General features: G+C 50.8%; 1 protein-coding gene across 2 annotated transcripts in view; it reads left to right on the top strand.

Annotated features, from left to right (window-relative positions):
* Nucleotides 1-27,958, top strand: part of FLI1 (Fli-1 proto-oncogene, ETS transcription factor) — a 119,622-nt gene that overhangs the window by 10,677 nt on the left and 80,987 nt on the right. The window contains exon 1 of one of the 2 annotated variants that reach the window (XM_071576192.1): nucleotides 2,110-2,760. The exons of the other annotated variant lie outside the window; for it this stretch is intronic. Coding sequence (XP_071432293.1) covers nucleotides 2,743-2,760 — 18 coding nt within the window. The 5' untranslated portion in view covers nucleotides 2,110-2,742. Of the gene's footprint in view, nucleotides 1-2,109; nucleotides 2,761-27,958 lie in introns of those variants that run through there. 2 annotated transcript variants of the gene reach the window in all.

Here is a 27,958-nt window from a genome sequence, read left to right as displayed (position 1 = left end):
ATGCAAAATAAGCCCCTGGGGGTCACGGTGCCCGTCTGGCCATAAAACTCAGAGCTGGCTTCCTAAAATATCTCCAGGTGGGAAGAAGGGGGTGGGTGGGGTGGTGTCTCATTGGCACCTCCTCGCCCTCGGGAGATGCGCGGCTGGGGCCGGATTTGTTCGCCCCTTCAGTCCAGAGCTCGGCAAAGGCTGTTTGGGGAGGGTTGGGCTCCTGTCCCGTGAGCTGGGCACGTTTTTCGGATGGTTTCTCCCGCCGTTCCCGCCTTTTCCCCACTGCCGGTCCCGCAGCCTTAACCCAAAGTGCCCGGTGGGGTCCGTGGGTGACAGAGGCGATTTTTTCCCCCTTCCTTTCCGCACTTAAAGTCCTCAGCCTGTCCTCCCCATCACCCCCCACCCCCGTTGTTTTTCGGGGGGCGGTGGAGAGCGTTGTCTAGAGAGGAAACCATTTGGGTTTTGAAAGGATGCGTTTCACTCTTCCCTATAACCTCTCGCTTTTCTGGTTGCTGCAACCTCCTGCCGTGTGGTAACGCCGAGGGGGGAGCGGGAGGAGAACACGGGCGGAGGGGGCAGGACGGGGCAGAGGGCAAGGAAAAAGCAAGAGTAATGAGGGAAGCAAAGGGTTAACCGTGATTTCTTTTAATTGAACTCCAGTTCTTGTGGCCCTGGGCGAGGGGGGACCTGACCCCGCTAGCAGCATCCAGATGTGCTGCTCTCCGGGGACCCCGGCGCAGACCCCGGGATTGTGGAGCAGACAGGGGGAGGCCGGGGCTGTGGGGAGAGGGGAGGCGGCCGGGCTGTCCCCTCCGCTCCCCCTTCACCTCGAGCGCTGGCAAACAGCAAGCCCAAAACCTCCAGGTCTGGTCACGTTCAGTCCCGAGTCTGCATCTGAACTCCAAAATTGTAGCTGAATTGATGAGGCTAATTTCAGAGGAGGGGGAGGGAGGGGAGGGAGGGGCAAGGGGGATCTGCAGCTCTCTCCTGCCAGCTCCGGGCTTGCAGAAATAAAGTATTAATAAGGCATCTCTGCCGCAGCCGAGTAGAAACACTGGTGGCATTATAGCATTTCCCTTTTGGAAGGGGCGGGGGCAGGATAACTTTGGATATCATTTTGATTGCCCCCAACCCCCAGGCCCCCTCCCCGTGGTTGGACTAAAGACGGGGGGAAACAAAAAGACTGGACACCACTGGCACTGGACAAGGTAACCCTCCCCACCGAGAGCCCCGACGTGCAGGAGTGCCCTCCTGCCTTGACACTTTTCTTTCTTGCCTTCACCTCCTTTTATTCTGCTCTTTCCCTCGGTTGCAGCGTTTGCAGAAGTGGGGCAGAAAGGACGCCCCGAGTGTTGCATGATGTGTTCCGCTGCTGGGTATTTTTGCAAGGGAGGGTGAAGCGGGGGAGCCGGACAGGAGGGTATTGTCTCCTTTCCTCGCGTCCTTTGGAAGGTTGCAGCTTTTCCCGGAAAAAGGAAAAGCGCGTTTGGTCTCTGGTGATCGCTCCCGTTTGAATGAAAGGGAGAATTGCACGTCAGGGACTCGCCGGGTCCAAAATGAGATTTGAAGGCTGGTGGTTGAAGGGTCTTTTTTTGTTTGCAGTGCCCATTAGGACACGGCATCGAAAGGGAAAATTCAGCTGATCTGAAAATTATTCTTAATTTTTGTCGTTTTTAGCTTATAAAGTGGGTTTCCCTCCCCTCGTCTGAGTGAGGTTTTAAAAGCTTAGCGAGGGACCCGCACTAAGAGGAGGCTGGGGAAAGGACCCCCAGCCCCTGAAAGAAGTGGGTGGACAACCTTCCATCCCAGTGTTTTCCCTTCAGAGCCCGACATCCCACCCCTCGGGATGAGTGGGAGCGAGGGGAAGGGGGAAAGGCTTCCCCACAGCCCCATTCCCAGCCTGTGTTTAATTGCTGGAGTCGTCTGTCTGTCTTGCATTATTGCACTTACCGCTCATTTCTGGCAGGGACCGGACCCTCGTCTCACGCTCCTTGCTGGGAGGCGTGAAGGAGGGGGAGCGAAATATGCTTTAAATACGTCTTAATCTCCAGACTTTTTCTTTTCTCCCTCTGCCTGCCGCGACCGAATTGTATTTACGGTTTTCTCGCCTTAATTTTTGCCGGTGACTGGAAAACGCATTAATAAAAAAATCTGTGGGAAGAGACGGAAATTCAGTGAGTCAGGCTGAAGCTGCTCCAGCCAAAAGCAAAAAAAAAAAAAAATAAAGGCAAAAAACCACGTTAAACTAAACTGTGGGATGACACACGGCGCTGGCTAATACGGGCTGGGGTGCAAGGCAAGGGCTGCGCTGGACTGGCTGCCCCAGAGACAAACAAGAGCTGTGACAGAGGTAGCCATTGTTCTGCCCCTTCTTATCTAAATGGAGCAAATATCCTGTATGTAAAATATATATATTTTCATCAAGAAGGCAGGACCAGCGGAGAGACGAAAGTTTCCTCCTCGAGTGACTTCACTTCCCAAAATTAGCAGAAAAAACGTTTCATCCGGTTAACTGTCTCTTTTTCGCTCTGCTGCAACAACCAAAGTTAAAAAAAGAGAGAGACAGAGAGAGAGGGAGGAAGGGAGGGAGAGAGGGGGAGAGGGGGTACGGAGAGAGCAGCAAAACCGCTGGAAGGGCAGCGAGAAGAGCGAAAAGAGAGGGAAGGATAAAAAGCTTCAGGAGGCGTCGGTCGCAGCCTAAACCGGGTCAATGTGTGGAATATTGCTGGGACCGGCTGGAAGTTATTCTAGATGGACGGCACTATTAAGGTAAGGGGGGCAGGAGGGTCCGGGGGTGCCCTGTGGTCGGGGGGACGCGGAGCTGGGGCCGGGGCTGAGCCGGGGCTGCTCTTCCTCCTCCTCCTCCTCCTCCTCGGCCGCCGCCGCCGCGTCTCGGGGCTCTCCCCGCTGCTCGGGGGGGCTTCGCAGCCCCTCGTTCCCCCTCGAGGAGGGACCCCGGGGACCTGCCCGGCTCCGGGAGGGCACTGACAGCTCCTGCCCTCGGGGCTCGGAGCTGCCCCAGATGTGCCCCTGCCTCTGGTTCAGCCTCCCGGCCCCGACCGAAAGGCTCCGCCGGCTCTGGTGGTCGCTCGTGCGTTTTCTCCGGCAGTTTGGGGTGGTTTTTTGGAGGGAAAAAAAGCCCTGGGTTGGGGCGAGGCAGCGGGAAAGGGAAGCAGAGTGTGTGGCAAATAAACCACGAACATAACCAACCTCTGGTGGCCTTGAGCAACCGGGGACGCGGCCGGGGCTTGGAGAGCGGTTCCCCCTCCTCTCCCCCCATCCAACCGGCCCGTCCTTCAGCCTCTGGAACGACAAACCGAACCTTTCCAAGCCCCTTGAGGTGGCCCAAGCTGCTCCTCAAAGCGCAGGCAGCACAGAGGGGACTTGGTGGCTTTGGGGGACCCTTGTGTGATTCTTACGGGCTGTTCTTGAGGGAGCGCTGTAGAACAGAAGCAGTTTGAACAGAAGAGCCTTGAAGCGAGAGACGCTGTGGGTGTGTTTGGTTTGGAGGAGGATTTCGAAAGAAGATGCCTATCGCCTGGGTGGGGTGTTATTTCGTCTTAAAGTGCTCTTTTTTATTTTTTCTTTTTTTTCTTTTTTTTTTTTGCGTCTTTTTTTTTGTGTGTGTGTGTGTGTGGGTTAAGGTTTTTTTTTTTTTTTTTTTTTTGCTGACCTGGGTAGAAAAAAAACCTGCAAACTGGCAGGAACTGAAACTTTCTCCCTTAGATTGCAGCTTGTGACAAGTGCACGGTTTGGAAGGATCTCAAAAGAAGGGGGAGGGAAGGAGATGGGCAGGAAGAGAAACTGGAAAGAGGAAAGAAAGAGGGAATGAAAGGGTGGATGTCGGAAAGGAAGGGAGAAAATAGAAGCGTTGAAAGCACAAAATTTGGGAGGTATGGCAGGAATAAGACAGGTCTTCCCCTCCACCTCCTCAGATCTGCAGCAAAAGTAACCTGGGCCTCATTGAGGATACATTTGGTGCACCACAACCTTCTTTGATTTGTGGAGCCCTAAATATTGTGCAGTGAAAGTGCAGAAATCTCCCATCTGCAGGTTTGCTGCGGGGCACACATGGACCTGCTTTTCCGCAAGGGCCATGAGCCCCTTCTGAAGGGAGCTGGAGGATTCCCATCACCCGGGGAGCTCCTGGAGCCCCGGGAGCTGCTCCTGTCCCAGCCAGCCCTCCCTGCTCGGGGTTGCTGCTCCTGTCCCAGCCCTCCCTGCTCGGGGTTTCTGCTCCTGTCCCAGCCAGCCCTCCCTGCTCGGGGTTGCCGCTCCTGTCCCAGCCAGCCCTCCCTGCTCGGGGTTGCTGCTCCTGTCCCACCCCTCCCTGCTCGGGGTTGGTGCTCCTGTCCCAGCCAGCCCTCCCTGCTCGGGGTTGCTGCTCCTGTCCCAGTCAGCCCTCCCTGCTCGGGGTTGCTGCTCCTGTCCCAGTCAGCCCTCCCTGCTCGGGGTTGCTGCTCCTGTCCCAGTCAGCCCTCCCTGCTCGGGGTTGCTGCTCCTGTCCCAGCCCTCCCTGCTCGGGGTTGCTGCTCCTGTCCCAGCCACCCCTCCCTGCTCGGGGTTGCTGCTCCTGTCCCAGTCAGCCCTCCCTGCTCGGGGTTGCTGCTCCTGTCCCAGCCCTCCCTGCTCGGGGTTGCTGCTCCTGTCCCAGCCAGCCCTCCCTGCTCGGGGTTGGTGCTCCTGTCCCAGCCAGCCCTCCCTGCTCGGGGTTGCTGCTCCTGTCTCAGCCCTCTCTGCTCGGGGTTGCTGCTCCTGTCCCAGCCAGCCCTCCCTGCTCGGGGTTGCTGCTCCTGTCCCAGCCCTCCCTGCTCGGGGTTGCTGCTCCTGTCCCAGCCACCCCTCTCTGCTCGGGGTTGCTGCTCCTGTCCCAGCCAGCCCTCCCTGCTCGGGGTTGCTGCTCCTGTCCCACTCAGCCCTCCCTGCTCGGGGTTGCTGCTCCTGTCTCAGCCCTCCCTGCTCGGGGTTGCTGCTCCTGTCCCAGCCAGCCCTCCCTGCTCGGGGTTGCTGCTCCTGTCCCAGCCCCTGCGGTTCGGGGATGAGGAACTGCGACACTTGCAGCTCCTCTTACAGTCACGTTGGGAGGCTGTGGCCGAAGGAGGAACTCAGCCGATGTATCTCAGGTCACTGCCCCGGCTCCCGGCCCTGCCCACTGCCTGCTCTGCTGCTCTCCTGCCTCACTCCTGGTCGAGGGATAATCTGGGTATGTTTGCTAAGAGGCACCAGAGTCTCCTCCTGGGCTCACTTACTGAGCCATTCCAGGATCATCAGCAAGTTGCTGATGTCCTGTTTGCCACCTCCAACAATGTACCCTTTTTCTGTGCCATGCACTGATGTCAGGGCTCTGTAGTGCCTGACATTTCTTGCATATTTTCCTGCTGGACAGAATCAAAGTGGATTCCAAGGAATATCAGCCCCACGCAGTGACAGAATTGCTGCAAGAGGAGGGCGAGGCCACCTTGCCTGGCTTGTCTCAGGTGAAGGGCAGCAGGAGAGGATGTGGCTTGAGATGCTGCATGTTTTTGATGTCTGAGCTCTCTATACAACCTGTGCTGCAGGGTAGAGCCTCTGAATTCTGGGGCACAGCACAGCAAACCAGTCCACACCCAGAGGAAAGCAACTTAAAAGCGCCTGTGCTCTAGGTCTGCTCTCCCATAGGTTGTACATGTGGATTTACTCGAGCTGGGCGTTTGTGTGGGGGAAAAATATGGCAGAAAGATGCATGTGGAGAGCAAGAAAAACACAGCAAAAGGCTCTTACATCATCCAGAGCAAGAACAGGGCAAGGGAGCAGATGAAATCTGAGTTCCTGTGTGGGGATGAAGCGCTTCCCTCCCTGAAATCCCAAATATTCCTGTCTGTGCAGGGGAGAAGTGCTCAGCCTGGGACAGGGCTGTGCATTCCACGTGGTTTTCCTCTTGAGCAATTCAGACTTGACAAATGAGTGTTTTTTTTAAGTTTATGCAAAACTATTCCACGGACTAATTGCTCTAATCGAGGCAAAGACTTTTAGCTGCACCTTTGGCAGGTGCAGGAGTTTGAGTCCAGTCTAGTAGGAAAATCTTCCCCTTTGCCTTGAAACTTCCAATATTTGGCCTGTGCTTTTCTCTCAGTCTTTTGATGGCATTAAAAAGAGTTTTGATGGCAGAGTCTCTGTCTGGTTTTACCTACCTGGAATAATTTAACTGCACACCTGCCCAGCTGCAGGGGAATTTGGCAGGGAAGGGGCAAATCCTCTGGAGCCTTGAGGTGTCCTTGAGGCTCCTGGAGAAACAGGGCATGGCCAGAGAACAGATGTGGTTGGCATTATGCCATGCTCCCCTCTGTGGGCTTGGCACACGGGTGGGTATTAAAGCATTTGGCAGAGTTTTTTAACCCACAGCTCGGGGAACTTCAGGGATAAAAACATAATGGAGGATCAGCTCAGGACTGTAAATCACCTTTCCCCACCATGCACTGACTCTACATCCCACAGGACATTGCTGAGCCAACACACCAGGTCTAGAACACCTTTTATTTATTCACAAAAGATTATTATTAGGTCACTTTCTGAGGAGTTTGGTGGCAAGTTTTGCTGCATCCTTCAAACAATCCTGAACACCTGACAGGAACAGTGGACTGGCTGCCTTGAGCAATGCTCAGGGGGCTTTTATGGAGCAAGAAGAGCAGCAAATCTTTATCTTTGTGAGCTCATTTCCACATTCAGCTCATATTCACCAAACAGCACCTGCAGAAGATGATTTGGAAGGAGGGAAACTCGTGCCACTTGTGTTTGCACTAATTTTAAGGAGCTGATGGCATTTTTATTGGGTGCCTCCAGAGATTTCAAATTCCATCTTCTGTGGGTTCACACCCTGCTCTGATTAATTGATGTTGTGTTTGGGGTGTTTGGTCTTCATTGTCTCAGATTAAACCAGAAAAGGGTCCAGCTCCCCAGCAGCAAACTGCCCGTGCATGGACTTCCTCCCAATAACAAATGCTGTGGTTTCAGGCTGGTTTAATTGTTTCAGTTCCACTTTATGTGTGGAGAATAATTAGAGCAATTACACTTGCCAAAGCCTGCCTGTTAATAAAAAAAAAAGCACATTTTGTGTGGCTGTTGCCTCCATTCTGTGCAAACATCTTTATCCTCGTGTTGTGGCCGTAAGAGGGACCATCTGAGGGACGTTCAGTGAGAATTTTGGGTTACTGAGGAGATGCCAACCAGCCTTGTGTCCTTCCAGGAGAAGAGGAGTGTGTGGTGGTGTTGCTGTAGCAGAGGGTGGGGCAGGTCTGCAGAGCAGTCCCTGTTCCTTGTCCTTGTGGTCTGGGGGGGTTCACTCTCACACTGAAACTCGGCCATCGAGGTCTCAGACTAAGAACATATTTCCCTTTTAAGCAAGTTTAAATGTCTCTTTGGCCCTTTTGGAATTGCCCCTGAGGGTTGGCCTTTCCTGGCAAAAGGGCTTTGACTCCCAGGGCAAGACTCCTCATCTGCAGATTGAAAAAATTATAAATAAATCACAAAGATTTGAGGCACAACAACTTTCCGTGTTGCTGTCCCTCAAAAGCAGTTTAGAACAAATTCCCAAGGCATAAATGATGATATTCCCTCATACCCTGGTCCCCATTCAGGGGACATTTCTATTGCATAATAACTTGCTAATATTCAACAGCAAAACCCTGTTAGAAATGTTTTGTATTTGGGATATTTTGACAGTGTTGCTTCATTTTCCCTCCAAGCACAAGCTCAAATCACGTGGCCACTCTGGGTGCTGCCAACTCCAAAGATTCAGTGCTGGCTCCCACTTGCAAATAAACATTGGGAAAGCCTTTCCCAAGCCTGTGGTGTGACTTTTCCTGCTCAGAGAAGGATGGTTTGTCTGCAGCAGACCTAATACACAAGCAGACAGTGCAATGCTTGGATTTTCAGTCCTTGGGGTTTCACTCAGAGGTGCTGAGAGCCCTGCAGAGTTTCTCTGCACCACTGTGGATTTTACCTGAGCAGGATGTGGTCACTTTGAGTAGTAGCAACACAGGTCTTGAGGATTCCAGGCTTTTGTTTGAGTTATTACTTTGAGTCCTGTGATACTCCTGGGGGAAAGGCCCAGCTTTTGTCACTCCTTGCACCTTTTCTCAGGAGAGTTTGGCTGCTGTGTGAGATCATTATTCATTTCAGTATCAAGAGCAGCAAAGGGGAGGGTTGCACCTCCAAGTGAGATCTTAGATGACACACTGAGAGGGTGAGATATGCTGGGGGAAGGCCATTTATAGCCATTTTTGCAGGAAGCAGAGTTTGTTTCCTTCAGGTCTCTCCTTCCTGGGCTTACAGAAGACTTTCCTCTTGATTCAGCTCCATCTGCTCAAAGGCTCAGGTCTGGAGCACGTGAATGTACAAGCTCAGGACACAGCATTGCCATTCTCATTTTCCCTGCAACACATCAGTGCATAAAGTTCTTTTACAGCCCCTCCTCAGCTGCCTTTGAAAAGCAAAATAACTCATTTTTGTCTCAGTTTGCCTGACCCCTCACAGAAAGACTCAGTCCCACCTCAGTGCAAACGTGCACAGCAGGAACATTAAAGGAGCCAAGGGAGCCTTAACTTCAGCTTTCCAGATATTTGTGGGTTTGCTGAACACCCAAAGCTGCAGAATTCTGGTTTCAGTGCATGGATGTGAATGGCTGACCCAGAAAGAGCAGGTCTAACATCTTAAACTCAGCTCCACAGCTTGGCTTGAAGCCAATTCTCCAGAATGTAAAATTCCCTTCAGCTCTTTCACCCTGAATTGCACAGCAGGTCTGTAGCAGGGTCTGTGCCCCTCCTGTGCCCTCCTGCACACCTGAACACACGGGCCCAGTGCACAGGTACCACTGGCACAGAGACAGAGCTGCCTGCAGGTCCCCTCAGGGACACAGAGCCCTGTCCCACGTCCCTGGGTGACACCTCAGAGAACTTTCAGAGCAAACCAATGTGCTTGGACCAGGTTATAAATGCATATTTATAGCTGGTTTGGAAACACAGACTGAAAGATCAGCCCACAGATGTTTTCTGGCTCCTTCTGCAAACCATTTGGTGCCCTGGGTGCTGTGCCACCCCAGACAGGGGGCACCAAGCTGCACAAGCAGCAAGTGTGGCACAGGGCAGGGGCTGATCTGCTCTGCTGAGCTCCAAATCTCAAAGCCTGCAGGATGGTAACGTACTTGCTGCTTGTTTTCTTTCTTGCTCTCATTACCCAGGCCACATAATTACTGATGCATATCTGCAGCCAGTAACACCGAGCTAGAAACCTGTCTCTTGTAGTAAAGCCACAAACGTTCCCTCCCTCCTCCCCCACCTCCCCTGCCTCTGCTTTTCCTTTAGCTCTGAGGCACAGCCCCAAACCAAAGGGCTGCATGTTGGGCTTGGAGGCCCTTCAGCATCTCCTGGCAAACCTTCTTGGGAGTAAAACCATCAGTATTTGACACCAGACATTTAATTGTGTCTAATTCAGTTTTGTTTCAATGTTTTGAAGCCAGAGCCCTAAAAGCAGGGGGTGGGGTGGGATTGTTGGGGCTTGAGGATCCTTGGGGGTCCCTTCCAGCTCAGGATATTCTGGGATCTTGGTGTGACTAAGCAGCTCATTTTGGGAAGGTGCTGACAGCCTGGAACTCTCCTCAGCATCCTCTCAGTTCCCTCTGAAAGCCACACTCTTTCCCAGAGGCTGAACAAAGTCTTCTCTGGATACAAACGTGCTGATTACCACTTGCAAACTGGGCATGGAATGCACAGCTCTCCCTGGAAACAGGTGGGAGGGGGAGGTTAAACCCCACAGACACCGTGTGAAATCTCAGCCTTGGCTTCTCCTCATCATCACTGTGATGCTGTGCAGAAAATGTATCAAACACTCTTTCTTTCTTTCTTTCTTTTCCTGATGGTTTGCTAAAATCCAATAAGACACAAAAGCCCCCCAGAGGCTCCTGCAGTCAATGGTGTGGAGACACCTGAGCTCGTTGATTTATTTGCATTTATCTCCTTCCACCACAGACCAACCCAGAGCTCAACAGGGCTCTGAAGGACCGAGAAACAATTCAAAAAAAACTTATAAAAACCCTCCCAGCCTGACAAAGCTGCACAGCCAAGAACTGAACGTTGCACTGGCCCACACTTGTCAATCACGCAGAGGGAGAGCAAATACCATAATGAGCAGCAAAGCTTTAATTAGTCATTTGCAGATTTCCCATTCAGCAAAAAAACTGCCCTTCTTAATAGTGCTGGTTTTGATCTGAGGGGAAGAGATAAATCAGCGAGAATACAGTTTTTTAAGTTGGGTGATGAGTGAAAAGAAGAAAGTGGAGTCAGGTATGGTGGGGTCAGGGCAAGGTGTGGTGAGTTCAGGAAACCGATTTCTGTGTGATGAGAAAATTCGAATTAGAAGGGCTTTTATAGCAGCTTTTTCTTCAAAAAAGAAGATAAGGAAAAGATTAGGAGAGGTCAAATTACTCTTTTTACAGCTAAACACAGAATTTGGCTCTCTGGTTCCTTCTGAATAACTTTTCTTGTTGTTCCAAGCTTGATTGACTTATAACTGCATCTGAACCAACCTCACATCAGTTCCTTTTTATCAGCCAAAGTGAGACTTCCTGTGCTCCACAGTCTGGTTTCCTGATGTGTTTCCTTTTTCCTTTTAACAGAACAAAGGAAACTGTAACTCCTCCACTGCTCCTGTTCCAAATCTCCCTGGGACTTCATACAATGTTAAGCATGGAAGGTTTGCCCTGTGTTTGTGCCCTGCCTGGAGGGACAGTGCCCTCTTCATCTCTGCCTGAGCTTTGCATTGACAGAACCCTGAGCATGTCGAGATGAAACCACTTCCAGAGCAGTGGCAGCCACCACTGGCAGCTCTTGGTAGCTCTGAGCAACCAAAGGGAAGCAGAGAGGGAACATCTTTGCCCAGAGACTCAGAAATATGGGATTTGTTAAAGCAAAGATCAGGTGTTGAGGTCTCAGTGATTTGTGTGCCTGAATTTTGGTGTTGGAACAGGGGCTGGGACTTTGTGGCCTGAAATAAGGAGGCAGAAATGGTCACACACACTGGAACTGGCAGCCCTGTGTGTTTTAACAGGAATTATTTTCTAACCAGGACACTGACTGGCAATCACCCTCTGCTCACATCTGGTTTTCTCTCAGCTGTTTTATGGGCTCCAGTTTTCTTTCAGTCCTGCCACTCACATGAGGAACATTCTATGGGTGCAAAATCCAAATTCTGCCACGCAGGGAGGATCCTGTCCCTTGGCAAAGTCCTTTTCCCAGCTGTTCTGCTGAGGTGCACCATCCCTTTATGATCCCTGCAGGGCAGAGCTGATGCTTTTTCCTTCTAGGAATCACAAGCTCTTGTTCACTTGAATGGCAAGAATCACTTTTCTTCTTTTCTTGGATCAGGACTGAGTAAATGGCTGTAAAAATCCTTCCAAACACAACTCAAATCAACTGGGCAAGGATGGAGTTAATGTTAGTGCTGAGTTCAGTGCCTGATTCGGAGAAATATGCACTGGATATCTGCAAATTCCTTCTGAAATCAGTGCAATTAGTCCCTGCTCAGAGTTCATCCATTTATCCAAACTCACCCAGGCCCCAGGGAGGAGCAGGAGCTGAGTTTCCTTGGAATTGCCATCACTGCCCTCCTGCAGAACTGCCCCTGTGCAGGTTGCACTGAACTGATTTGAGGTTTTCTCATCTAACACCAAATGCTGTGGCTTTGCATTCAAAAATGTGATTTTTAATCAATTTTTTTTTTATTTGCCTGGTAAAAAGCACCAAAAAATTATAGCCCTTTTGTAAAATCCTGGGGAAAACAGAGGAAGTTTCACCTTTTCTGCTGGGCTCTGTTTATGGAACAATTTCTATACAGTGTAATTTGATTTCCACCAAAACTCCATGGATTTAATCCCTGTGAAACTCTGAGGATTTGTCCCTGAGGGTCATGTTGTGGATCAGCCTTGAGGACTGACTCCTGATTAGAACCAGAAGTGTGATTAATGCCTGGTATTCTGGGATTTGTCCCCAGAGGCTCCCACCGAGAGGAGCCTGGCATGGAGATGGAATGAGAGCCCAAATCTGAGCAGGCAAAGGAAAAAACAGCAGGGAGATGAAATGCAGGAAGCATCTGGTCACTCAGCAAGTCACCATCAGAGATGTAAAGAGTCTGCTCACAAGTCTCTGGGATGAGGATTGGCCAGGGATTGGCGGCAGAGGGTGGACTTGAAACACTTCACATGGTTTTCCCAGTGATACAAAGGAAAATCACTGGAGCCAGGAATCATTGACAGAGGTGTGAGCTCAGGAGGGGAGAGATCACCAGGGCCAGACTGATCCCCAGAGACTGGAAGCTCTGGTGAGCAGAGAGCCCAGTTACTGGGGGTGTGTTTGAGGCACACTGAGGATCCAGACCAGTCTGTGCCACTCGTGGTCCTTCAGACCCAGTTCACTCCAACAAGGGTCATTTTTCTGCTGCTGACACTCCTAAATCCAAATTAACACACCGTGAATTGTAGAGGCCCTCCTTAATTAAATCTAATATGAACATGTATATCTTTCCACAGCACACATATTTATATTTTGCTGATATTTCTAAACTAATACATCTGACTTCATTAGAACCAAGCAGGATTTCAAACAAGCATTCACTGGAGTGATTTGTCAGGCAAGAACTCTCAGTATCATCCTGCAACTCTTACAAAAATCGGCTGTTAGAGCTCCACTGAATGATGTGACACACAGAGCAAAGCAGAGTGTCCTGACAGGGGCTGCGCTGCTTTTACTTGCAGATATTTCTCCCAGACCGGTGTGCGTGGAGCTTCTGTGTGTGTTCCGTCCTCCCGAAGCTCTCCAGAATTCCCTGGGGGCGCTCGGGCTGTGCTTGGAATCTGAGCCGCCTCTAAAGCCGGAGGGAGGGAAGGAGGGAGCGGGACGGGGCTGGCACTGCCATGGCTGGGGCCAGCCCTGCCAACCTCCCAGGACACTCCTGTCCTGCAATCCGTGCTGCTGGAAGTGGAACAAAGAGCACGGACAGGTCCGGAGGGAAAAGCAGCCAGGACTGCTTATCCACACAGATAATTTACAGAGGGAGATGTAGAACTTTGTCATGGTACCTCCCGGTCTTTTCCTTCTGAAAAAACATCTCCATCTTCTCCTTGGCAATGGCACTGGATCCTCTGGATTGTGAGTAGAGTTTTATGAAGGCTGTGTAGAAACCAATATTGATACAACCATAGAATCACAGAATGGATTGGGTTGGAAAAGACCTCTGAGATCATCAAGTCCAACCCTTGATCCAACCCCACTGTGATCACCAGCCCAGGGCACAGAGTGCCCTGGGCTGGTGATCACAGTGGGGTTGGATCAAGATGTGGATTCTCACTCTGTGCAACTTCTATAGAATCACAGAATGGATTGGGTTGGAAAAGCCCTCTGAGATCATCAAGTCCAACCCTTGGTCCAACTCCAGTCCCTTTACCAGATCATGGCACTCAGTGCCACGGCCAAGCTCAGCTGAAAAACCTCCAGGGATGGGGAATCCACCCCCTCTCTGGGCAGCCCATTCCAATCCCTGAGCACTCTCTCTGCAAAGAATTTCTTTGTGCTCTCCAACTTCAATTTCCCCTGGCAGAGCTTGAGCCCATCGTGCCCCCTTGTCCTATTGCTGAGTGCCTGGGAGAAGAGACCAACCCCCAGCTGGCCACAACTTCCCTTCACTCAGGGGGTGGCCAAGCAAGGCCTGTCACATGCAGAGTTCTGGAGACATCCACACCCTCATTTGCACCTCAGCACTGCAGAGGAGCCCAGGTAGTGCCCTCTGAAGGTGCTTCAGTGGCCTGTGTGTCCAACAGCCAGGGAAAACAGGACAGAAAGCTGTGCTGAAGGGATCACAGACTCAGCTGTGATGGGTTGGAAGAGACCTCTGAGATCATCAATCCAACCCTTGATCCAACCCCACTGTGGTCACCAGCCCAGGGCACGGAGTGCCACAGTGATCACAGTGGGGTTGGATCAAAACACGGTTGGATCAAGCCATGGTGGATTCTCACTCAGTGCCATGTCCAACCTCACCACCCCCTCTCTGGGCAGCCCATTCCAATCCCTGAGCACTCTCTCTGCAAATAGTTTTTTTCTGCTCTCCAACTTCAATTTCCCCTGGCAGAGCTTGAGCCCATCGTGCCCCCTTGTCCTATTGCTGAGTGCCTGGGAGAAGAGACCAACCCCCAGCTGGCCAGAACTTCCCTTCAGGCAGTTCCAGACAGTGCTGAGGTCACCTCTGAGCCTCCTCTTCTCCAGGCTGAACACCCCCAGCTCCCTCAGCCTCTCCCCACAGCACTTGTGCTCCAGTCCCTTCATGACCCTTTTTTGGTAGGAGAAGTGGATATTCACTTCTAACTCTGAGCCCCAACACACCTGCCTGGGACACGCTGTCAGTGCTGGAGTGGTCTCTGTCCCCTTCACTGCTTTCCTCAGGGCATCCCCACCCCAGCTGCTCAGCTGCAGCAATCCCTTCCTTTCACAGCACTTCCAGAGCAGCAGGCAAAGCTTTCAACCAAGGGAGAGAGTTCATCCCCTTTAGGAAGAGCAGGCAATGCCCTGAAGTTCAGGCTGGATTGCTGGAACTGCTCTGGGTTTGCACCACGGCATCCCAGAGCAGACGTGTCCTCATCCTGATGGAGCACAGGGTGGTCACTGATGGATGGAACAAGCTGCAGTGAGTTCCCTCTCTTCAGCTTTGGTATTCCCACATGTCAGCTCTGCTTCAGGAAGGATGTAATTATGGTTGATCGTTAGTGTTACGAGTTATTTGTGCTCCAGCAGTGCCTGGAGACCAGCGTGGGCTCTGTTGTGCTAAGGAGTCTGTGTAACAAGAGAGTCTTCTTCAAAATTCCTGAGGAGTGAAGAAAGGTTATGGCACTTAATTTGAACTGCAGAGTGGGGGCAATTCTTGGGCTCCTCTCTCTGCTGTCAGACACAACCATGAACTATCATTACCTTCCCAAAATCTTCAGTGTTTCTGAGGATGGATTTTCTTTCCACCCCCACTGCTCCCCATTGCAAAGGCCTTCTGTAACTTCTTCATTCTGAGCTTTGGACACTTTCTTCTGGTTCTGGGCTGCCATTTGCTCATGACTGATTCATCCTTTCTCATGCCAGCACTCCTGGCCTAAGCACCTTCCCTTCCCTTCCCTTCCCTTCCCTTCCCTTCCCTTCCCTTCCCTTCCCTTCCCTTCCCTTCCCTTCCCTTCCCTTCCCTTCCCTTCCCTTCCCTTCCCTTCCCTTCCCTTCCCTTCCCTTCCCTTCCCTTCCCTTCCCTTCCCTTCCCTTCCCTTCCCTTCCCTTCCCTTCCCTTCCCTTCCCTTCCCTTCCCTTCCCTTCCCTTCCCTTCCCTTCCCTTCCCTTCCCTTCCCTTCCCTTCCCTTCCCTTCCCTTCCCTTCCCTTCCCTTCCCTTCCCTTCCCTTCCCTTCCCTTCCCTTCCCTTCCCTTCCCTTCCCTTCCCTTCCCTTCCCTTCCCTTCCCTTCCCTTCCCTTCCCTTCCCTTCCCTTCCCTTCCCTTCCCTTTCCAGACCACTGTCAACCCTCACTCTTTGTTTTGTGGGGATAAACACAAACCATCTAATCTCCTTCATCCCCTCCTCCTCCTGGTTATTCCTTAGCCCTCAGCTGCACCTGCTCCCATGGGAATTTGCCCTTTGGTGGTGAGTCCCTGGAGTGGCACAGGCTGTACCAGTGCCTGGCATTAGCACACACTGGAAGATCCCTCCCTGATTCAATCCCAGGATTGGGATGCTTTGGGTTTTTTAACTTGTGGTGAGTCAGAAAAATCTATGGGCTGTTGGTTCACTCCAGTCCTTGTCTCAGCAGTGCCAGCCTGGCTCAGTCAGCTGTTCTGCCCCTGGGTGAGATCACCCCACCTCTCTGTGTCTCAGCTTCTCATCCATAGGAGGAAGCAAATCCTCCCTTCCCTTTCTGCCTTGTCTGGTTGAGCTGCAGGGGATGGTCTTTCAAGGTGGGAATGACTCTGGCTCTACTCAGGAGCAGCAGGTCCAGTGACCCCAGTGCAGGCAGGACCATGTAATGAACACAGACACTCAGTGGTTCTTACCATTATGTTTTTAATTAATATTTAACAACCTTCCACCCTATTCCTGAGATATGGGCATAGTTACCAATCTTCTGGGTCCTGCACATATTTGTACTGTGGGATTGGAGAATTCCAGGAGTGTTTTCCCTCAGAACGAAGACCACCCTGAGCTGTGCAGAGGAGCAGAAGGGTGTGAAGAGCAGCAGGTCTTGCAGGGTTTTGCAGCAGGTGCCCTGGCCTGGCTGGTGAGTGAGGGCAGCAGAGCTCGTGCCTGTGGAGCTGCTCCACTCACAGCACACACACCCAGCCCGTGTTTCAACCAGGCTTCTTACCTAAGCCAAACTTTTGTATGTTTTCAGAACTAACAGCCAGTGCAGGCTCAGGTCTCTTTCTTCCAGCCATTTCTTACCCTTTTGCAGCTCTGGGCTCGCTCGTTTCAAAACTAACAGCTGCAGACTTCCAAAAATAAAAAAGAAATAATTAATTACCATAACCCTAAGCCACAGAAACTCCACCTTGTGAGCAGCACTTTGCTCCCCACATGCTGTTCTGTGCCAGTCTGGAGGAGCTGAGGTGCCCAGGGAAATGGGTGCTGTGGAAGGTGTGTGTGCACCAGCACTGAGGTGAAACAGGAACAGGCAGGGGAGCAAAGGAGCAGAGAGTGAGCTGGTTGTGGAAAGGGATCCCTCCAAGTCCTGACAGACCATTCTCCCAAGTGCTTCCCAGATCTTTCCCTACCCAGGCCACGATCACAGCTGGTTTTAGGGCCCAAGGGCTCTGCTCTGCAGGGACAGCCCTCCCTTGTTGAGCTGCACCTCATCAGTAGGAAGGTGTGTGCTGTTTTCACACAAGAACCACCCTCTGATTCCCATCCCTTCCTCCAGGTATGTCTTCCCAAGGCTCCTCTAACTGTACCTGAGGGTTTGGTGCATCCACAACGAGCTCTGTCCACTCAGAGTGTCTGACACAGCTGCTGTGGACATGTGCAGTGTTTGTCCCCACAGGGCTCAAGGAGTGTGCAAGACACTGAGGAAACAAAGGGCTTTGGAGTGTCATCAGCTGCAGGGGATGAAAGGAGGGTGGTTGTGCCTTTACCCTGTAAAAACTGCAGGTTAAACTGGTGAGGTTCAACAAACAGTTAAAAGTGGATCTGGCTCAGGCAATGCTAATTTTATATATCACAGAATCCCAGGATGGTTTGGGTTGGAAGACACCATGGGCAGGGACACCTTCCACCAGCCAAGGTTGCTCCAAGCCCTGTCCAGCCTGGCCTTGGACACTCCCAGAGATGGGGCAGCCACAGCTGCTCTGGGCACCTGTGCCAGGGCCTGCCCACCCTCACAGGGAAGAATTTCTTCCCAATATCCCACCCCACCCTGCTCTCTGGCACTGGAAAGCCATTCCCTCTTGAACTATCACTCCATGCCCTTGTGCAAAATCCTTCTTATTTTGTGGGACAAGTCCTTGGTTCCAGCTTTCCATCTGAATCTCTCTGGGACTAACCCCTGCACTGCAGGGATGTGGGTTCATGAGCTCCAGTGCTGCTGAGGTGGGGGGTATCTCACTGCCAAGCTCTGCTAAGGAGCTGAAGAGGGGCAGGATGCCCAGACCCCACTTCCTGGGAGAGTCCTACAAAGGGTAATTTTGCTGTAACAAATGTGATAGGGGGAAAAAAATCCCAAACATGACATGTTGTGCTTAAAACATGAGATTCTGATCCAGGACACGGGACTGCCATTCTTGGCTCTGCCAGTGACTTTCTGTACAGCCTCAAGAAGGCAACGAACTCTCAGGCAGGACTGGTCATCCCCTGGTTATCTCTTTCCTACTGATTCCTTGAGCTGTTTGGAACAGGAACCACCCTCCAGGGTGTATTCACCCAGGGGCAGCCTCAGGTTTACTCATCCTGAGTCAGGTGGTGGAGTATTTCCCCAGAAATTGTGTCCAGGACCTGCACTTGGTTATTCACTCTTTGTTATGACTTAGTTAATGGGTTGTGTAGATAAGGAGACTTCTAGAAGAGAAACATGTTCAGAAACCTGACGTTATCTGTAGCAAAGTTTTCTTGGCATCTAAGATCATAATTAGTCATCTATTATTTAGTGAGAAGATAAAGGGGAGAGATCTCTCATCTGGCATCTCCTCTGCTCAGCAGATAACAATCAGCTCACATGTCCCTCTTTCGAAAGCTCTAGACTTGGTGAAGAATGAAAGGCTGCAAGTGGAGTCTGCTCAGCTTTATTCCTCCTTCTTACCCAGAAACCCTGAGCAAACCATCAGAGGTTGCTGTGCCTTGATTTTCTTAATTGTGGAATAATAATGGGGAATGGTTTTCTGAGGTGAGACTGAAAAACTGACAAATCTCCCTGAAGATTTTCCTTAGCCCTGGAGAAGGAATGTGTAGGTGCCTCAAATGCCAGTAGAAAATCACTCTGAAATCAAGTTCAAAGCAGCTGGATGAAGAGTTGGGGTTTTGCAATCAGGAAGGACACTATTTATAGGACATTCTAGTCACTTATGAAACACAGAAAGAAACAGCTCCCATAACCTAAACCGACTGCAGTAACAGAAGCCTCATGTGACACGTCCTGAGCTCGTCCAGCCTGAGAGGGAGGGGAGCCCAGGGGATGCCACCAAGGGGCAGTGGCATCGCCTGCCCAGCCCTGCTCACCCCCAGGGACACCCCTTGATGCCCAGCCCCAATAACCAAAGGTGCAAAGGGCACGTTGGGTGCTGTTCCTGAGCAGAGAGGTGTGTGGGGAGAGTGGGGCCAGAGAAGAGCAACGAGGCTGGAGAAGGGACTGGATGTGGCACTGAGTGTCCTCTGAAACACCTCCAGGGATGGAGAATCCACCATGTCTTGATCCAACCCCACTGTGATTACCAGCCCAGGGCACTCAGTGCCAGAGTGATCCCAGTGGGGTTGGATCAAGGGTTGGGTTTGATAATCTGAGGTCTCTTCCAACCCAAGTGAGAAGAGCAACGAGGCTGGAGAAGGGACTGGAGCACAAGTGCTGTGGGGAGAGGCTGAGGGAGCTGGGGGTGTTCAGCCTGGAGAAGAGGAGGCTCAAAGGTGACCTCAGAACTGTCTGGAACTGCCTGAAGGGAAGTTCTGGCCAGGTGGGGGCTGGTGTCTTCTCCCAGGCACTCAGCAATAGGACAAGGGGGCACGATGGGCTCAAGCTCTGCCAGGGGAAATTGAAGTTGGAGAGCAGAAAGAAATTCTTTGCAGAGAGAGTGCTCAGGGATTGGAATGGGCTGCCCAGAGAGGGGGTGGATTCCTCATCCCTGGAGGTTTTTAACCTGAGATTGGCCGTGGCACTGAGTGAGAATCCACCATGTCTTGATCCAACCATATCTTGATCCAACCCCACTGTGATCACTGTGGCACTCCGTGCCATGGGCTGGTGACCACAGTGGGGTTGGATCAAGGGTTGGATTGATGATCTCAGAGGTCTTTTCCAACCCAGCTGATTCTGTGATTCTGTGATCCCTTCAGCACAGCTTTCTGTCCTGTTTTCCCTGGCTGTTGGACACACAGGCCACTGAAGCACCTTCAGAGGGCACTACCTGGGCTCCTCTGCAGTGCTGAGGTGCAAATGAGGGTGTGGATGTCTCCAGAACTCTGCATGTGACAGGCCTTGCTTGGCCACCCCCTGAGTGAAGGGAAGTTGTGGCCAGCTGGGGGTTGGTCTCTTCTCCCAGGCACTCAGCAATAGGACAAGGGGGCACGATGGGCTCAAGCTCTGCCAGGGGAAATTGAAGTTGGAGAGCAGAAAGAAATTCTTTGCAGAGAGAGTGCTCAGGGATTGGAATGGGCTGCCCAGAGAGGGGGTGGATTCCCCATCCCTGGAGGTTTTTCAGCTGAGCTTGGCCGTGGCACTGAGTGCCATGATCTGGTAAAGGGACTGGAGTTGGACCAAGGGTTGGACTCGATGATCTCAGAGGTCTTTTCCAACCCAATCCATTCTGTGATTCTGTGGATGTGGCACTGAGTGAGAATCCACCACATCTTGATCCAACCCTACTGTGATCACCAGCCCAGAGCACTCCGTGCCCTGGGCTGGTGATCACAGTGGGATTGGATCAAGGGTTGGACTTGATGATCTCGGAGGTCTTTTCCAACCCAATCCATTCTGAGGCTGGATCAGCAGAGGGAGCGGAGCAGGAGCAGGCACAGCCTCTGCCGCTCACCCCTCGCTCTCAGCGCCGCTTTGTTCCGTTCTGGGCTGTCGGGACAGCTGCAAATCTGCTCCCAGATCGCGCTCAGACACGGGCAGGCACATTTTCAGTCGGCTCTCCAAGCTCCAGAGAAGCGGGAGATGTTCCTCGCACACCTGACGGTGCCGGAGCGGCCGGGGCTGCCCCTTTGTCCGCCCCGCGCTCATTCAGAGAGCGCCGCTCGCTGCGAGCCCGTTCTTGAAAGACAAAGGGGAGGAAAAAATGCAGTTTAAATGAGTTTTGCTTTTTGAAGAAGCTCAGAGCTCTCCCCTGCTCGGCGGAGCACGGGGGAAGGGCAGGGGTGGAACCCTCCGGGTACGATGGGCTGGGTTTGACTCAGGAGAAAACAGGAGGCACGAGGGCAATAAAAAGATGCACAAGTTGTATAAAAAGATGTAGAAAATAAATAAAAAGATGAGCAAAGTCTATAGACGGTGCACAAGGCAAATAAAAGGTGCACAAGGTAAATAAAAGATGCACAAGTTGTATAAAAAGATGCATAAGATAAATAAAAATATGAACAAGGTGTATAGAAGATGCACAAGGTAAATAAAAGATGCACAAATTGTATAAAAAGATGCATAAGATAAATAAAAAAGATGAACCAGGTGTAGAGAAGATGCACAAGTTGTATAGAAAGATGCATAAATTATATAAAAAATGCATAAAATAAATTAAAATATGAACAAGGTGTAGAGAAGATGCACAAGGTGTACAGAAGATGCACAAGGTGTATAGAATGTGCACAAGGCAAATAAAAGATGCACAAATTGTATAAAAAGATGCATAAGATAAATAAAAATATGAACAAGGTGTAGAGAAGATGCACAAGGTAAATAAAAAGTGCACAAGGTAAATAAAAGATGCACAAGTTGTATAAAAAGGTGCATAAAATAAATAAAAATATGAACAAGGTGTATAGAAGATGCACAAGGTAAATAAAAGGTGCACAAGATAAATAAAAGATGCACAAATTGTATAAAAAGATGCATAAAATAAATAAAAATATGAAGAAAGTGTATAGAAGATGCACAAAGTAAATAAAAAGATGCATAAATTATATAAAAATGCATAAAATAAATTAAAATATGAACAAGGTGTATAGAAGATGCACAAGGTGTATAGAATGTGCACAAGGTAAATAAAAGATACACAAATTATATTAAAAGATGCATAAAATAAATAAAAAAATTAACAAGGTGTATAGAATGTGCACAAGGTAAATAAAAAGTTGCACAAATTATACAAAAAAGATAAATAAAATAAATAAAAATATGAACAAGGTGTAGAGAAGATGCACAAGGGAAATAAAAATGCACAAATTATATAACAAGATGCATAAAATAAATAAAAAGATGAACAAGGTGTAGAGAAGATGCACAAGGTCAATAAAAAGATGCACAAGTTGTATAAAAAGATGCATAAAATAAATAAAAAGGAGCACAAGGTGTAGAGAAGATGCACAAGGTCAACAAAAAGATGCAGAAGGTAAATAAAAAATATACACAAGTGATATAAAAAAGGGTGCACAAGTGAATAAAAAGGTGAAAAAAGTAAATGAAAATATAGACAAGTGATATAAAAAAGATGCCCGAGGGGAATGAAAAGATGCACAAGTAAATAAAATGATGCAGAAAGTCAATAAAAAGATGCCCAAGTTACATAAAACACCTGCAGAAGGCAAATAAAAAGATGCACAGTCCACATGAAAAGGAAGCACAAGGTGCACAGAAGGTGCACAAGGTAAATAAAAAATGCACAAATAAATAAAAAGATGCAGAAAGTGAATGAAAAATGCACAAGTTCTTTAGACTGATGCACAAGATAAATATAAAACTAAGCCAGCCAGGCAAGCTGAGACACAGCCCTGATCTCCTGATGTGGCCATTCACCTCCTTCCTCTTTTGGAAAAGTCCTCCTGGTCTCCCTGGGTCAAGGCCCACAGGACCTTCCTTATTGCAGGAGCTGGGAAAGGTGCCATAAAGTCCAGATTTTCCCTCCCTGGTCATTGCACCTTGGTGGAGTGAGGCAGGGAAATTAAAGTCTAGAAATACCAGGGAAATGAAAGTCTAGAAATATCAGGGAAAGGCTCTTCCCCCAGAGGGTGGTGGGCACTGCCCAGGCTCCCCAGGGCAGTGGGCACAGCCCCGAGGCTGCCAGAGCTCCAGGAGAGTTTGGACAACACTGAGGGACAGGGTGGGATTGTTGGGGTGTCTGTGCAGGGCCAGGGGTTGGACTGGATGACCTTTCTGGGTTCCTCCCAGCTCAGCATGTTCTGAGATCTCAAGCTGTGCCAGGGCAGGGTCAGGTTGGATCTCAGGGAAAGGTTCTTCCTCCAGAGGGTGGTGGGCACTGCCCAGGCTCCCCAGGGTTTGGGCACAGCCCCAAGGCTGCCAGAGCTGCAGGAGAGTTTGGATGATGCTCTGGGGCACAGGGTGAGATTGTTGTGTCTGTGCAGGGCCAGGAGTTGGATCAATGATCCCTGTGGGTCCCTTCCAGCTCAGCACATTGTAAGATTCCATGATTCCAAAGCATTCCCTGCACACAAACATCTGGAGCTTCACTTGTGCCCTTCATTCCAGGAAGGGAATGGGAACAGCCTGGGGTTTGCCTCCTGCATTTTTATAGGGACAAAGATATTGCAGATTTGCTGGAGCTGCTGCAGCCACCCAAAGGCAAAGGGGGCAGGCCTGAGGTTTAAAGGCATTTCCTCTTTGCCAGAGGAGCCCTGGGGAAGGTGAGGGGCTGAGGAGAGTCCTCAGGCAGGGGAGAAGGGCCAGGCTGGGGCTGGCTCTGCAGGAACTGCTCTGTGCCACCAAGCTGGGCTCACAATAACCCCCCTGTGACACAGTGCAGGTGGCACAGCCCTTTGGGTCTGGGCACCACATGGGCACAGAGGCTTGGAGAAATCAGGGAGTGGGAGAGAAGGAAGAGATGGGACAGTGTGGGGTCAATCAACCCCTGTGGGATGGGAAGAGGAATGTTGGGGGACTTGGCAGTGCTGGGCCCAGCTCTTGTGTGTTTGGGTTTCACCTAGAAAGCCTGAACTGCATTCTAATTACATAAGAATATCAACATTTATCTAATAAATTGTGTGTCCTGTGGTTTCAGGGAAGAGCTGGAAATTATATCCTAAAAAAGACTAAAAATCCACTTATAAATGCAATTCCATGTTTAATTAATTAAGACTATACTCAACACAGGGCTGTCAAACAAAGCCCTTCATTGCTTGCTGTGTGTGCCCTACTAATGACCATCATCCCCTTTAATTAATAACAAGTGAAAACCAACAACAGGATGGCTTTTGGGGGTCTAATTTTAGGCTGTGAAGGATATTTTAGGCAGAATCTGAGATGCCAGGAGAGTCAAGGATGCACAACGTTGGCTGTACCAAGGAGGTTTAATCCTTAGGGCAGGGCTGGGCAAACCAGAAAGAGCCGCGGGGTGGTTTGTGCTGCAGCACTTGGTGTGATGGAGAAAGGTGATGGAGAAGGGAACCCCGCCTCACCCCGGGGAGGGAGGGCATGGGAGTTCTCTCACAGGTAGGTGATGCAGAGGGAGCAGTGGGAGAGCTCATCGTTTTAAAATTAAACCTGGCAAACCCCCAGGAAAAGCTTTTCCGGGAGATGAGGTCGGAGATGCTGCTTTGCCCCCCTCTCCCACCCACTCCGCTTCTGTTATTCCCTCTATCGCACAGCTGATAAAAACAAGAGGGAGTCGACTCATGTTTATTAATTCCGAGTGACAATAGGACACCTGGAGCAGCACCTGTCGGCACACGATGCAAATCAGCGCAGGGAAGCGGGGCCCGAGCAGCGCCCACAATGATGCGCCAATACAAGTGCTAATGATTTTCGGGGCCGGGCATTGGCTCCGTGGCACAATTAATTAATGCCGCCGGTCGGGGCCGCAGCGCTGCTCCCATTCACTGCCTCTTCCTGAGCCTTTTCTCTCGCTGCTTGTTTTTTAAACACACAAACCCGCCACTTATTATATTTGCAAACAATGGCATGGCTGAGATGCTCAGATCTGCTGCAGAGATAGACTGGGATGATGTTTGGAAGCTTAAATTAAAGCAGGATTTCCTTCTGTTTTCTCAGAGGGAGGGTTAACATTTGCTAATAACTGCCACAGGCTGTAAATGGCCTCAGTGTCATATGATGGATTTTTCTGATTGCTTCTAATCAAGGTTTTCAGATATGGTGGGGTGTGAACAGAGAAATGGGCTGAACGTTCATGAGTTGAACAAACCTCAGGAGATGTGACTAAGATAAGGAAAAAAACTGTTCTGGCAATGAAGTAATAGCAGGTTCTTTGCTTCTTGAGTGCCACTTTTTATCATTATTCTTTTGCTGTTCCAAATTCTGTATCTCTGGCTGAGATAAACTGCTGTGCAGAGATGAAATGTGCTTGCTTAGGCTGTGAGAGTGGGTGGAGGGCTCTTCACCCCACAGAGATATTCAGTTTTTATGCTATCTATGTCATCTCCCATATTTGGGGCTTTTTGCTTCCTCTTCAGGGAAATTTAGACAATGGGAATGAATTAGAAAAAGTCTTTTTTACGTGTTCAAATCAGAGAGAGGTGGCAGAGCTGAGGCCGGGGAGGTGGAGATGATCCTGCCATGAAAATTATTACTTTTTCCTGAGTGCCTTCCTGGGGAAAAAGGGACAGATGGGAAGGTGTTTCAATACCCTGCCTGAAAATCACAGAATCCCAGACTATTCTGAGCTGGGAGGGACCCACAAGGATCATGGAGCCCAACTCTTAAGCCAATGGCCCACACAGGGGATTGAACCCATGACCTTGGTGTTATTGCAACCAAGTTTTAACCAACTGAGCTCATCTCAGATGATAAAAGGGGTTTGGTGTCATCCATTTCTTTGGTAATAGGACCTAAAATGCAAGAAGAACGTTTGTCTTGTCGTAGGAGGGGCTGCATTTTGCACAAATTCAGGATGTCTGACCTGTGAGGGTTCGTTTTTTTATTTCTCAGGACACCTCAGCGTGGATTTACAAATCTGTGGGACAAAGGTGGCTCCTGTTTGCACTGGGGGAGGATGGCTGGGGGCAAGTCCTGGCACAGCAAAGCTTTAAAGAGGCAAAGAAAGGCAGAGGGGCACAAGCAGAGCCTGGCAGGGATGAGAAAGGCTGAGGGGCATGAGGAGAACCTGGCAGGGATGAGAAAGGCAGAGGGGCACAAGCAGAGCCTGGCAGGGATGAGAAAGGCAGAGGGGCATGAGGAGAACCTGGCAGGGATGAGAAAGGCAGAGGGGCACGGGGAGAGCCTGGCAGGGATGAGAAAGGCTGAGGAGCACAGGGAGAGCCTGACAGGGATGAGAAAGGCAGAGGGGCACAGGGAGAGTCTGGCATGGATGAGAAAGGCAGAGGGGCATGAGGAGAACCTGGCAGGGATGAGAAAGGCAGAGGGGCACGGGGAGAGCCTGGCAGGGATGAGAAAGGCTGAGGAGCACAGGGAGAGCCTGACAGGGATGAGAAAGGCAGAGGGGCACAGGGAGAGTCTGGCATGGATGAGAAAGGCAGAGGGGCACAGGGAGAGCCTGGCAGGGATAAGAAAGGCAGAGGGGCACAAGGAGAGCCTGGCAGGGATGAGAAAGGCAGAGGGGCATGAGGAGAGCCTGGCAGGGATGAGAAAGGCAGAGGGGGATGAGCAGAGCCTGGCAGGGATGAGAAAGGCAGAGGGGCACAAGGAGAGCCTGGCAGGGATGAGAAAGGCAGAGGGGCCCGAGCAGAGCCTGGCAGGGATGAGAAAGGCAGAGGGGCACAAGGAGAGCCTGGCAGGGATGAGAAAGGCAGAGGGGCATGAGGAGAGCCTGGCAGGGATGAGAAAGGCAGAGGGGGATGAGCAGAGCCTGGCAGGGATGAGAAAGGCAGAGGGGCACAAGGAGAGCCTGGCAGGGATGAGAAAGGCTGAGGGGCATGAGGAGAGCCTGGCAGGGATGAGAAAGGCAGAGGAGGATGAAGAGAGTCTGGCAGGGATGAGAAAGGCAGAGGGGCACAGGGAGAGCCTGGCAGGGATGAGAAAGGCAGAGGGGCACAAGGAGAGCCTGGCAGGGATGAGAAAGGCAGAGGGGCACAGGGAGAGCCTGGCAGGGATGAGAAAGGCAGAGGGGCACAGGGAGAGCCTGGCAGGGATGAGAAAGGCAGAGGGGGATGAGCAGAGCCTGACAGGGATGAGAAAGGCAGAGGGGCACAAGGAGAGCCTGGCATGGATGAGAAAGGGGCAGAGGGGCACAGGGAGAGCCTGGCAGGGATGAGAAAGGCTGAGGGGCATGAGGAGAACCTGGCAGGGATGAGAAAGGCTGAGGGGCACAGGGAGAGCCTGGCAGGGATGAGAAAGGCAGAGGGGCACAGGGAGAGCCTGGCATGGATGAGAAAGGGGCAGAGGGGGATGAGCAGAGCCTGGCAGGGATGAGAAAGGCTGAGGGGCACAGGGAGAGCCTGGCAGGGATGAGAAAGGCTGAGGGGCACGAGCAGAGCCTGGCAGGAATGAGAAAGGCAGAGGGGGATGAGCAGAGCCTGGCAGGGATGAGAAAGACAGAGGGGCACGGGGAGAGCCTGGCAGGGATGAGAAAGGCTGAGGGGCACAGGGAGAGTCTGGCATGGATGAGAAAGGCAGAGGGGCACGAGCAGAGCCTGGCAGGGATGAAAAAGGCAGAGGGGCACAGGGAGAGCCTGGCAGGGATGAGAAAGGCAGAGGAGCACGAGCAGAGCCTGGCAGGGAGCACAGGGGGTGAGGCACTTGCAGAGCTCCAGCTGACACGAGCTGTGTCCTCTCCCACGAAAAGCTTCATCATAATCTGTGCAGAACATCACTTGAGGATAAACACAACAATGCTATAAATACTGCTGGCCATTTCCTGTTGTTCTCAGTGCTGCCTGCACGGGGTTTGGGGCTGGGTGAGGGTGTGACTCCACTCCAGGCACACACACACTCACCTTCTGCTCTGCTGCTCTCGCTGCTCCTGCTCTGAAATGTCTTTTTCTGGCTAAAACTCCCTTAGCCTGGGGTTGTTCTGCTGAGCTGAACGTTCATCAGTGATGCAAACAACAATATTGCTGGTGTGAAGAGTGCAGGGCAGCAAAGTGGGGAGGTGTTACAGAGTGGATGAGTTGACCTGAATATTTAGATACACTTAATCACTCTTAAATTAAATACACTTCAATTAATTACACTTAATTACACTTTGATATACTCTTCCCAGCCCTGGAAGTGTCCAAGGCCAGGTTGGATGGGAATTGGAGCAACCTGGGCTGGTGGGAGGTGTCCCTGCCCATGGCAGAGGCTGGGACTGGATGGGCTTTAATGTCCCTTCCAACCCAAACCATTCCATATTTCTGGGATACAATAAGTCACATTCATACACCCTTCCCATTCCAGGTTATTTCAATTTATAAATTTTTTTTTTATTTTGACTGTTGCTTTTCAAAAAAAATTAAGCACCTTAAAACATGAATTGAGAGAAGCAAAAATGCAACCTCCTCCCAGCGTGTTTTATCCTTGATAGTCACTGAATTGTGTAGTTTGTGGAAGTGGATTTTTTATTTCAGTGAAAATGGAAGCAAAAGTCACACTTCCACCTGCCTGTTAATGACACAAATACCAGGAGAAGAGAGGAAACAAATTGCAGATGGAAGCCCCTGGATCC

This window comes from Pithys albifrons, chromosome 23 (assembly GCF_047495875.1).
Source record: "Pithys albifrons albifrons isolate INPA30051 chromosome 23, PitAlb_v1, whole genome shotgun sequence".
NCBI lineage: Eukaryota > Metazoa > Chordata > Aves > Passeriformes > Thamnophilidae > Pithys > Pithys albifrons.
This window is presented reverse-complemented; position numbering and strand designations above follow the sequence as displayed.